This window comes from Dipodomys ordii, unplaced genomic scaffold (assembly GCF_000151885.1).
Source record: "Dipodomys ordii isolate 6190 unplaced genomic scaffold, Dord_2.0 Scaffold21, whole genome shotgun sequence".
In the NCBI taxonomy this organism is placed as follows: Eukaryota; Metazoa; Chordata; class Mammalia; order Rodentia; family Heteromyidae; genus Dipodomys; species Dipodomys ordii.
The window spans coordinates 490,140-502,176 of NW_012267237.1; the positions used below are offsets into that span (position 1 = coordinate 490,140).

Consider the following 12,037-nt stretch of genomic DNA (forward strand, 5'->3'; position numbering starts at 1 on the left):
CTGCTGTCCATGACAGTGATGCGCAGCCAGAGCTTAGACCAACCTGTACTGCTGTCCATGACAGTGATGCGCAGGGGCATGGCCATCATAGGTCCTGTTCCCTTACCTCCGTGCCATCCCCTGCCTCTCTTCTCCAAGTCCACCCCTGGATGTCCCAGCCCTGGGAGGGAGAGGTGGCCAGCAGCTCACATGGTAGGGCCACCTTTAAGGAACCTGGGCGCAGGAGGGAAGTGCTATGTGGACCAGTAGCTGCTGCCTTCCAGGGAGACCAGCGCTAAGCCCGAGCACTGACCGAGTCTGTGCCAGTAGCTGCTGCCCTCCAGGGAGATCAGCGCTAAGCCCGAGCACTGACCGAGTCTGTGTATCCCATGTCATTCCTGTAGCAGCCGGAGTCAGGAATAGCATGTCCTGGGTGCAGCTCTGAGGCAGACACACCTCTCCACCCTGAGTGTGTTCGGCCCTCTGCTTTGTTTACTCACCGTAGCCTGGACTGAGAGAGTGCTATCTGCTTCCCAAGCCCAGCACCCTGGGGAGAGCCTGCGGGTGAGCCTCGTGGCAGGAGGTGCTTGGAAAGGGTTTGAAAGAGGAGGGGTTTGGGGTCCACCGACACACCCAAGAGGAGATGTCAGCCCAGTGGGCACACACATGCTGGTAGTGGTTTGTTGCACCACCGTCCTGGGTTTGAGTCTCAGTAAGAAGCAAACGCTGACCCCTGGAGGAGGTGAGATGAGGCTGGCCCCAGCCCCGGGAGAGCCTGCGGTTCCTGTGGGAAGGAGCCGCGGGCTTCAAGTTGTTGGAGCCCTGGCTCCAGCTGCACAGATCAGTGTGTCAACCTGTCATGACTCACAGTGCCTTGGCCATGGCTAATAACATTGCTGGCTCGGACAACGGCCAGGCTTCCAGATGCACCTCTACAGCACCCTAGTATATGCTTGTCATTTTCTCCTACAAAGAAGCCCAGGCCTTGGTTCCTACCCATAATGAGTGGTGGCTGATAGGAACAAAAGAGAGGTCCCAGGGGAGGCTGCCAGCACCACAGGGTAGCAGAGAGGCCCTGGGATCTCCAGTAGCCATAGCCACAGCCTTGGGGGAAGGGAGATGGTCAGCTTCTGCCAGCTGCCCTCCAGCGTGGGCCTGGGCTCCGTGGTGAGCTCGGTGGGGTTCTGGAGGCCTCTCTCTTCACCTCACCCCTTTCCCAGAGGTGACTCCATACCACTCAGGACTGGATGGAGGGCAAATGCACTTTCTCTCTACCTTGTGATCTGAAATTATGGAAGAGAACCTGAACCTAGTGATTATTCAGACATTTTGTTTTGCTTGTGTCTTACTGACTGGTCTCATTATACTCTCTGTGTCTTCAGGATACCTTGAGGCAACATTTAGACAAGTCTTTGGAGGAAAATAGCAGCTTAAAATCTCTTCTGTTCAGCTTGAAAAAAGAAGTAAAAAATGCTGATACTTCTGCTGCGCTACATTTGCAGATCACTGGTGAGTTCACCGTTTATTTGGTAATCACTTGGTGAAATGCAAGTGCTCAAATGTAAAAAGGTAGACTTTAGTCTTAGTCATTTTCTGCCAGTCGAAGCAGTGTAAGGTCAGCTAGCCAGAGCAGGTGGACAGAAGAAGATGCGTCCTGTTGCCTTTGATTCTTTAGCCAAATTTGGACCTTCCACCCTGTGGCTCTTGAATTTAATAATGCACTGGTGGTGTTTCTGCCTCCTGAGCAAGAAGGTGACTTGAAGTATGTTTTCTGGTCTCTGTTTGTTCCAGGTACAAATAATTTTCATTTACCTCTTTTTCTGTCTCTGGTTCCACTTGTTCTATTTTAGAGAAGTCAAGTTGGGTTACCTATGTTTGGGGCAACATTGATGTGTCTGTTTGCATGGCAACCTATCTAGGAGGTTGTAGTCTATATTTTGGGAGGGTGAACTTCCCAGCAGTCTCTCCTCTTGTCCTGGGAGAAATTGAAGGGCCAGGAAGTAAGCACCTCAGAGTCGATGTCCTTCCCATGATGTGTCTGCCTCTTTGTGGTCCCTGCAACATAAAAGGACTACAGGCAAGCCCAGGTGTCAGTCAAGGACAAGCCCTTTGCCATTTATTGAATAAGAAGACGTTTTTATAGTCTTTTCTTGTAAGAGTTGTCTTTATCCTCTTTTTACCTTGTTTCTATGACGTATTAGGTTTTGTTTTGTTCTGTTTTTCTCTTAGGTTTCTTCTAGCCTGGTTATTTCCAATGTGACTGTTTCCTTTGTTGCTGATTCTGCTTGAGTTATCTAACATTTTTGGTTGGAGCTCAGGATGTTCTTTATTTCTTGTGTTCTATTTTCTTTATATATTTGTGTATATTTTCTATTAGTCCCTGCTTGTTTTGTGATGTTGGGTGGGCGTTCATGTTTACCCCTATCTTTGAGTCTGTTATAGAAATGAGTGTTCTGTTATATATTCTTTTTTTTTTTTTTTTTGGGTCCGGTCGTGGGGCTTGAACTCTGGGCCTGGGCGCTGTCCCTCAGCTCTTCAGCTCAAGGCTAGCACTCTACCACTTGAGCCACAGCGCCACTTCCAGCTTTTTTGTTTTTGCTTATGTGGTGCTGAGGAATTGAACTCAGGGCCTCAGGCATGCAAGGCAAGCGCTCTACCACTGAGCCACCTTCCCAGCCCCGTGTTATATATTCTTATATCTAACTTATACTAGAATTGTCAAGACATGTGCATGAGCTTCCTTATATAATTCTGCCACTTTTCTTCTTTCAGGACTTCAAACAAGTGTGAAGCAGCTCTCTGGTGAGATTGTAGAGCTGAAGCAGTATCTAGAGCACTATGATAGGATCCAGGAGCTCACGCAGATGCTGCAGGAGAGCCACAGGTACTTGTGTGAGCCAGACAAGGGAGGAGCGGAGGGGGAGAGGCCGAGTGGTAGGGAAGGTAGATCCATGCGGCAACATCGCAGAAGCACAAAGAGCAGCTGACTGCGCATCACAGCAGTTAGTGTCCAGGGTCCACACGTAGCACCATGCTGACGTGGAGTGTCTGCTGGTGAAAAGTGAGGCTCTTCCTGCGGCCACGTTTTGTGATCTTGGTGGTAATGTTGAAGTGTTGACCTGGAAATGTAGATTTTGACCCTGAGGAGTGGATTCTGAGGTGTGGACCTTGACCTGTGGGCCCTGAGGTGTGGACCCTGAAGAGTGGACCCTGAGGTGTAGACCCTGAGATGAGAACTCAGAGCTGTGGACCCTAAGGTACAGACCCTGAGGTGTGGACCTGAGGTGAGAACTGAGGTGTGAACTCTGAGGTGAGAACTCTGAGGTGAGAACTCTGAGGTGTGAACTCTGAGGTGAGAACTCTGAGGTGAGAACTGTGAGGTGAGAACTGTGAGGTGTGCACTCTGAGGTGTGAACTCTGAGGTGTGAACTCTGAGGGGTGCACTTTGAGGTGAGAACTCTGAGGTGAGAACTCTGAGGGGTGTACTCTGAGGTTCGTGCACTCTGAGATGTGAACTCTGAGGTGTGAACTCTGAGGTGTGCACTCTGAGGTGAGAACTGTGAGGTGGGAACTCTGAGGTGAGAACTCTGAGGTGAGAACTGTGAGGTGAGAACTGTGAGGTGTGCACTCTGAGGTGGGAACTCTGAGGTGAGAACTCTGAGGTGTGCACTCTGAGGTGTGCACTCTGAGGTGTGAACTCTGAGGTGTGCACTCTGAGGTGTGGACTCTGAGGAGTGGACTCACATGTGGTTTGGGAGAATGATGAAGAGAATCTAGCAGTATGAGAGGCACATAGGAATGCAGAATGTGTGGTGTCCTGGCTTCCCGGGCCTTAGTTCCTATGAATTGTAGTTTTATCCTCATGTAGTTCGTGGCTGTTTGAGTTTTATGGTTGTTTTTAAGTTTGGGAGATTCCATCTTTCTTCCCTGATAGGGAGCAGGTGGCAGGAAAGGGACTGGAAGTTTCAGGGAGGTTCAAGCAGAGCCTTGGCTTTACGAAGACATGCCTGTGAAGAAGCTAGGGCAGGCTGGGTGCAAAGAGAGACTTGGGCCTAGGAAGGATGGGAGCTGCCGAGTGGTGAGGACTTGGGAACCGCAGACCATTGCCGCCCCCTCCCCTGTGCCTGGCAGGAGCCTGCAGGCCACCCTCGCCGGCCAAGGTTGGGCTGGCAGTCCTGTCCCCCAGAGCCCTGGCCCAGGCATGGGCAGGCAGAGCTCACGATCTCCTACATGTCCTGTGATCAGGCTTTTGCCCCTGGAGTCCATGTTGACTTTGTCCATCGCTATCTCTGATCCAAGCAAATAGCCAGTACCTGCTTAGTAGATGGGTCAATGGGTGACCACCTTTGTGGTGAACAGCAGTGGTCAGTGTGGCTCTGCCTTGTCTAAATGTGTGATGCCATAAAACACGTGACTGGGAAGCCAGGCACCGTGGCTCACGCCTGTAATCCTAGCTACTCAGGAGGCTGAAATCTGAGGATTGTGGTTTGAAGTCAGACCAGGCAGGAAACTCCTTGAGACTCTGATCTCCAGTGAACCACCAGAAAACCAGAAGTGGCGCTGTGGCTCAGTGGTAGAGCGCTAGCCTTGAGCTGAAGAGCTGAGGGACAGTGCCCAGGCCCAGAGTTCAAGCCCCATGACTGACCAAAAAAAGAAGAAATAACCCCTGCATGGCTGAGGAGCATGACAATGTGGAGATGGAAAGTGGGGAAAGTTCACAAGGGCCTCTGAAGCCATCACCACATTAGAAATATTGGTTGCCATCCTCCTGTCGGAGTGTGTGTGGTGGCGTCGACGCCGTGCACCTCTCATGCCTTTCTTCAGCCCCTTCGCTCACCCGGCTGCCGGGGCTCGGGGCCAGGTCAGGCCTAACCGCTGCCTTGGTTTGGAAGAATTGGGCGCAGGAACAGTGGTCAGTGGGTGGTGGGGATGGCTAGGGTGGGGCCCAGGGGCGGCTTTGTGCCAGTGGTCTGGGGGCTGAGTGAGAGGGGTGAGGGGCAGAGCTGCCAGGGGGCGGCAGCAGGCCGGGGAGGGGTGGGGACACCATGGCTGCCCCTTCTGTCCCCCTCCAGCTCTCTGGTCAGCACCAACGAGCACCTCCTGCAGGAACTGAGTCTCGCCCGGGTGCAGCACAGGGCAGAGGTAGAGCAGATGCACTGGAGCTTCCAGGAGTTCAAGAAGACCACAGCCCTGTTCCCACCCCACAGTGCTCATCTTGGTGGCCGCCAGTCCTGCTAACGCCTGCCCAGAGGCCAGTTGCCCTCTTTGTGTTAGAGTCACAGGCTTGCACGTCAGTGTTTCTTTATTTGAACACGCTAGGGAGATTTGTCTCCTTCCCTTGGAATCACCCGATAATTTTCAGATGCACTCAGGCCCTACAGTTGAGCATTCTAATGCACCCTGAAGTGACAGTGAGCCTGGCCCTTCCTGTGCTTGGTGGGACTGCCGCTTTGTCCCTACACACCCTGACGTGAAGCTCAGGTGGGGTTTTTATCTGGAATGTGAAAGTACTGCATAAGATTAGTAAAATAATTTCAGTGTGACAAGCAATCCTCCTTTAATTGGCTAATACATTGTCACTAAAGGTTAATTTTGTAAATAGTTCTTTATAACTTATAACTGATTTTCTCATTGAATTCCATTATGAAACAACCTATGTACCATGGTAGGTGGGCAGGAATTAAAAAGTGGTAAAACTGAATAGGAGTTACAGTGACACATGTGGAACACATTTTAAAAGTTTGAACTGTGATGTTAATGTTTCATAGTAAAAGTATAAACCCATTAATGCCTCATCCTTTAGCTTCCAGTGTCTTTCTGAAAATCATAGCAAAATAGATTATAAAACTTGGGAAAGCTGGGCGCTGGTGGCTCATGCCTGTAATCCTAGCTACTCAGGAGGCTGAGATCTGAGGATCGCGGTTCAAACTAGTCCGGGCAGGAGAGACCATGAGACAATACTGGGGGAGGACAATACTGAGGTTTGAACTAAGGACTTCAGGCTTGTATGGCAGAGCATGCTAGAGCATTCGCACTGAGGCCTCCAGCCTTTTGTACTTTTTAATAGTGTTTCTTAATAGAAATTTCAGACTTTAATATGCTCTAATATATCAATCTTTTTTATGAATCCTGTCCCTAAAAAGACCAAATATATGTTTTTCAATATCAAAATTACTACAAAAAGGGCAAGATCCCCTTGAGGGATAGTGTCTTGTCTGTGTGATGTGTTGACTGCTGGCTCCCCAGGTAGCTTAAAGTTGTATCTGGCCACGAGAAAGGCTTGGGCGGGATCTAAAAGTTCAGCCCCACTCCCCACCCCCAACTTCAGGTCCCAATGGGTTAAATTGGTCACTAGTGACTAAGTGTTGTAATCTGTCATGCTTCTGTAGTGAAGCTTCCTGAAGGTTCAGACTGCTTCTGGAGAGGTACTTGGAGGGAGGGGCCTCCCACCCCTCTCCTCCTTCCTTTGTCTGTGTCCTTTGTAATGTATAGTGGGCTGTTAAGCAAGGTAATCAACCTCAAAAAGAACCAGGTGGTCAGAAACCCAGGCAAAAGCAGCCAGCCTGCCATTGCCACCTGAAAGTTGTAGCAGGTGTGTTGGCAGGGCCTGCACCCTCAGCAAGCAGTCCAGTGCCAGCTGCAGGTGGGCAGGGTCAGAAGGGGGTTGAGTCACAAGAGACCTGACAGCAGACCCTCTTGCTTCCTGGTCGGAGGGTAAGGTGCTGGGAGTCTGTGTTGAAGGTTGAGTGGAAGCATAAGAGAAATTGAGTTTGTTACTTCATAAAGTCTTGAAGATCTGCTGGATTGTCTTCCAAAAGACTCTGTAGTCTTATGTATTAGGAATTTGAGGTCTGTATTCTACCCAGAGTGAATTTGGGGGCATGCTTGAGTTCCAGCTGTCCTGTCCCAATCACTGAAAAGACTCATGTGTCTCCACTTTGGCTGTCTTCTCTGTGTGATACTCTCTCTAGGGTAGACCCTCCATATTAGGTTCATCATGTCTGCCTGGCTTTTTACTTTGTGCAATTTCACAAATTCACTGAATCACAATTTTTTTGAATAAGGACAATGTCTGACACGTAGTAAGCACTACACACTCGCTTGCATTATAACAGTAATTTCTCCTTGCTTCATGGGTGATGGTGGCTTATAATTCCTTTATCCTGTTTTTTGGGGATCACAGAATGGAATGGGCCATACATTCCTCTCTTGTTTGTTCCCAGGAGAGTTTGCTGAGATAAGAATCCCTTCACCTCTGGAAGATGATGTCATTTGTGCCTGGAATGTTATCAGGGTTTTTGATAATGTTTATTTTAGAATATGGCAGAGCCTTTTGTCAAGACCGCCCAGTCTCCCCTCAGCTGGGCTGAGCCGTTGGGGGCTGCCCAAAGCAGTGTGGGAAGAGTGGGGGTGTTCCCTGTCAGTGCCGGCCAGAGAGATTCTGACTGTTGCTCTCTCCCAGAGGAAGGCCAGAACGCCAGGTGCACTTCGTGTGAGCAAAGAATAGCTCTGTCTGTCCAGCCACTGAGGTAGCAGCTCCTCCTTTACTACCTGGTGTGTCTGCTTGTTTGTATATCATGGGCCTCTTAAGACCTGGTCCAGATGGCCCTCATTTTCAGGTTTGGGGATAGCCCTCATCCTCTTCCGGTGGCATTGTAATGGGCCCCTACTTTGAAGTTGTGTTCTGGTGCAGAGAGGTGGGGACATAGGTTTCTCCTTCACTGTCAAGGTGAGGAGACAGCTTCTGGCTACTGTGCCTCCATTTTCCAGCCCTGGCCATTGTCCATGTGGGCAGGGCTCTGCCTGGCCTTCCTGCCCACACCACGCCCCTCTAAGTCAGTCCCTGGAGCACCCTGAAGGGCCGCCTCCAGAGAGCAGGCATCTCTGCTCTCCCTCCTGGGTCTTCCAAGAGCCCCGCTTGCCAGCTGGCCTTGGCAAAACTACTCCCATCTGTTCCCAGAACCCCTAGTTCCAAACCCCTGCAGTTCAACAGTGGCTTCTGGAGCTTCCTACCTTTACAGCTCAGTTTCACTAAAGTTTGATGAGTTAATTAGGCCTGTCAAAAAAGCAGCCTCTGGAAGGGGGGACCAAGATGGTGACGGGGCAGTAGGGAAACGCCTCAGCTCTCCCCAACCAAAAAGAGGGTTTGAGTTCCAATGCTTAATCTCCCCAAGATACCGACAGCAACAAAAAGATGAACACCCAGAGAAAAACAGAAGGTGGAAAATAACAAAAGAGAGAAAAAGAAAAATTTCAGAACAGAGAAGTACAAAGACCCCTCCCCCAACCTTTACTGGCTGCACGGCAGCAGCCAAGCCCCGGCCAGCGGCCCAGCAGGGGCTGCCCGAGTCCCAGATTCACAGGGGGCTGCCTGCAGATCACCCGTGCAGAAGCCCCCTGAGGTACCGGTGTCATACCCACTGATCGCGATGAACGGAGAAACCTCCGAGCCTGGAACTCGGCCCCACAATGGGAGCCCCAGAGCCACATGGGACACTCAAAGAACACCAGAGCAGAAGACCTTCAAGGAACTGGTGCTGATCCGGAGAGCGCAAACGGAGACAAGCCCCAGCGCTCAGAACCTGCATGGAGGCCCTGCCCCCACCTCTCAGGCAGATGCTGGAGGCCCATCTCGCAGTGCGACCCGACAGCTTCGACCGAGGCAGAGACAGAAGAGAATCACACAAAGCCACCACGGCCCAGCCCAGCCTGCAACCACCCCAACTGAACTCTGATTGCAACGGCAACCAACGATCTACATCACATGGAAACAACTAGCTTCAGGGTGAGTACCCCGCAGGGGACAGTGTATCCCTCAAGGGAGACCGGAGCTGGTGGGAATCCCCAGACCCTGACCCAGACTCCCTACCCCAACTCCTGGACCACTAAAACTGGGAACTGTTCGAGAGCTCCACCAGCCCATGGAGCACACTCTGCTGGCCAGGCTAGAGCAAGAGCACCCCTGGAAGGGAGCTTAAACGCCCAAGCCAGGAACAGCGCCCCAGGGTCAAGACACCCAACAGTAGAAGAAATTTGAACTGTGTGCCCCAGGCTGAGTAACCTAGGTGGTATACACAGCAGCACAGGCCCAACCAGCGTGCCCCAGGTGGGGGGCCGGGACCAGGCCTGGGGATCCGGCGCCTGAGCAACACAACCAACTCCTCCCAACTGAAGTCAGAAGCTGAGCATTCGCCTCAGCAGAGGGGAGAAAAACAGGGAACTGTACCCCCTGGGAAGCACACCTGTGACAACAAAAGACCCAGGGGCTCAGGACAAGAGAAGCCCAAACCCCACCAGAACCTGACCCATATATTCTAGGCTAGGAATTGGACAACACAGGCTGCCAGCACCTGATAATAGGCAGGAGCGCAGGATGGTAAGGTGGCTCAGTGGTAGAGTGCTTGTCTTGGGTGCATGAGGCCCTGGATCTGATTCCTCAGCACCACATAAGCAGAAAGGGCCAGAAGTGGTGCTGTGGCACAAATTGTAGGGTGCCAGCCTTGAGCTGAAGAGCTGAGTGACAGCACCCAAACCCAGAGTTCAAGCCCACAACCGGCAAAAAAAAATCAGGAGCCCATAGCAGACTCCAGCATCTGGGAGAGTACATCCAGAACATCCGATCTTGCCAAGAGCACCCGTAGGAGCAAACAGGAGCAGTCTAGGCTGCTCAACCCTTCCAAAGGCAGGAACTGCCAGTGATCTACAGCAGAGAGCTGAGAATCCTATGTAGGTCAGACCAGCAGCTGGAGGTTGGCCTTCAACAGAACTGAGATCAGGTACAGACTCTCTCTACCAATACAGAATCAGCAACCAAGCAAAGACAGACACACCAAAACAAAATTTCAGATTAGTCTCCCAATAATCCCTGAATCCCTGTGTGAAAATCACAGAAAAATTACAAGGTTTATCAACACCCAGGATAGCAAGCTATTCCCAATAGCCAGCAGCCACCCAGGGGAGAGCCCCAGTGGGAGCAAAGCAGGAATGGAAGACAAAAGCTACATCCAAGGGATGCTGGGGACAATGACTCAAGAAATAAAGCGAGAAATAGACCAGAAATGGAAAGAACACGGGCGAACTATTGAAAGAGATGCAGGACATCAAACACAAGATACATGCAAAAATAGAGGCAGTACATACATCACTAAGAAGTGAGATAAATGCCAAAATAGAGGCAGTACATACCTCATTGAGAGGTGAGATCAGTACTTTGAGAACCAACATCGAATCCATAAAGGAGTCCATTTCCTCCATGCAAACCACAATGGAAGCCACAGTTAACAGAGTGAACGAAATGGAATGTAGAGTGTCAAATACAGAAGACAGGATACACCAACTGGACCAAAAAGTGACAGATATGGAAAAATCACTCAAATTATGCCAAAGGGAAATTCAAGAGCAAGCAGATAGTGCCAAGAAATTTAATCTTTGTATGATTGGAGTGGACGAAGCAAGGGAATGCAACACCTATTCAACAAGATAATCGGTGAAAAATTTCCCCATCTCAAAAAAGAACATCTTACCTACATAACAGAAGTATATAGAACACCTAACAAGCAAGATCCCAGGAGAAACACTTCTAGACACATTATAGTAAAAATCATAGATCTGAATAATAAGGAAACAGTCTTGCATGCAGCAAAAATGAAGAAGGAGCTATACTACAATGGGGAAAAAAATTAGAATCACTGCAGGTCTCTCCACACAAACACTGAATGCAAGAAAGGCCTGGGAAAGTACCATACGAGCCCTGAGAGCCAATAACTGCCAACCCAGACTGATATACCTGGCAAAGCTAGCATTCATATTCGATGGAGAGCTGAAAATTTTTATAGCAAAAAAAAACTAAATGAATACATAAACATTAAGCCAGCATTACAAAGAATACTAAGAGGGGGGACACAACCTGAAGAAAGCAACCAGGAACTGAGACCTGCACCCAGACAGGCATTACTCAAAGTCTAACTGAGCAAGCACAGGAGGAAAGGAAAGAAGAAAAACTTAGGGAAACAGGGAATGAGAGGGACCACAATGCATCTCTCTATACTATCTCTTAATATTAATGGGCTTAATTCGCCAATCAAAAGAAAAAGAACTGCAGATTGGATCAGAAAACATGAACCATCCATCTGTTGCCTTCAGGAGACTCACCTCTCAGCCAAACATACAAACACACTCAGAGTGAAGAGTTGGAAAAAGATCTACCAATCAAATGCCCCAGAAAGAAAGCAGGTGTAGCTATCCTGATATCTGACAAAATAAACTTTTCATTAAAATCAATACAGAAAGACAAAGACGGACACTACATATTAATACAGGGAACAATCCAAGAGGAGGATATTACCATCATCAACTTATATTCCCCAAACATTGGTGCACCCAGATATGTTAAGCAAATACTCTCAAACTTACAGAATAAAATAGATCCCAATACGATAATACTAGGAGACTTTAACACCCCACTCTCACCAAAGGATAGGTCTACCAACCAGATAATTGGCAAAGAAGCTACCGAATTAAGTAAGGCCATACTTTAAGCGGAATTAACTGACATCTACCGAGTATTTCACCCTAAAACAACACAGTACACATTCTTCTCAGCAGCTCATAGAACTTTCTCCAAAATAGACCATATCATAGTTCATGCAAGGAACTTAAGCAAATACAAAGGGATCGACATAATCCCCTGTAACCTATCTGACCACAGTGGAATCAAGCTAGTTCTCAATAACAAAGCATACTGCAGAAATTACTCTAACACATGGAAATTAAAAAGCACACTTCTTAGCAATGCCTGGGTAACGGAGATCAAAGAAGAAATAAAAAATTTCCTAAAACTAAATGAAAATGAAAACACCTCGCAAAGAAACTTGTGGGACACAGCAAAAGCAGTCCTGAGGGGCAAATTTATTGCCCTCAGTGCCCACATCAAGAAAATAGAGACAGAGCAAGTAAATAATCTCATGTTGCAATTAAAACAGCTAGAAAGGGCTGGGAAGGTGGCTCAGTGGTAGAGCGCTTGCCTTGCATGCATGAGGCCCTGGGTTCATGATTCCTC

General features: G+C 49.2%; 1 protein-coding gene across 1 annotated transcript in view; it reads left to right on the top strand.

Annotated features, from left to right (window-relative positions):
- Nucleotides 1-5,656, top strand: part of Cep72 (centrosomal protein 72kDa) — a 47,032-nt gene extending 41,376 nt beyond the window's left edge. The window contains exons 10-12 of the mRNA XM_013013858.1: nt 1,362-1,488; nt 2,752-2,863; nt 5,052-5,656. Of these exons, the coding sequence (XP_012869312.1) occupies nt 1,362-1,488; nt 2,752-2,863; nt 5,052-5,217 (405 nt within the window). The 3' untranslated portion in view covers nt 5,218-5,656. The remainder of the gene's footprint in view (nt 1-1,361; nt 1,489-2,751; nt 2,864-5,051) is intronic.
- The last annotated feature ends 6,381 nt before the right edge of the window (nt 5,657-12,037 follow it).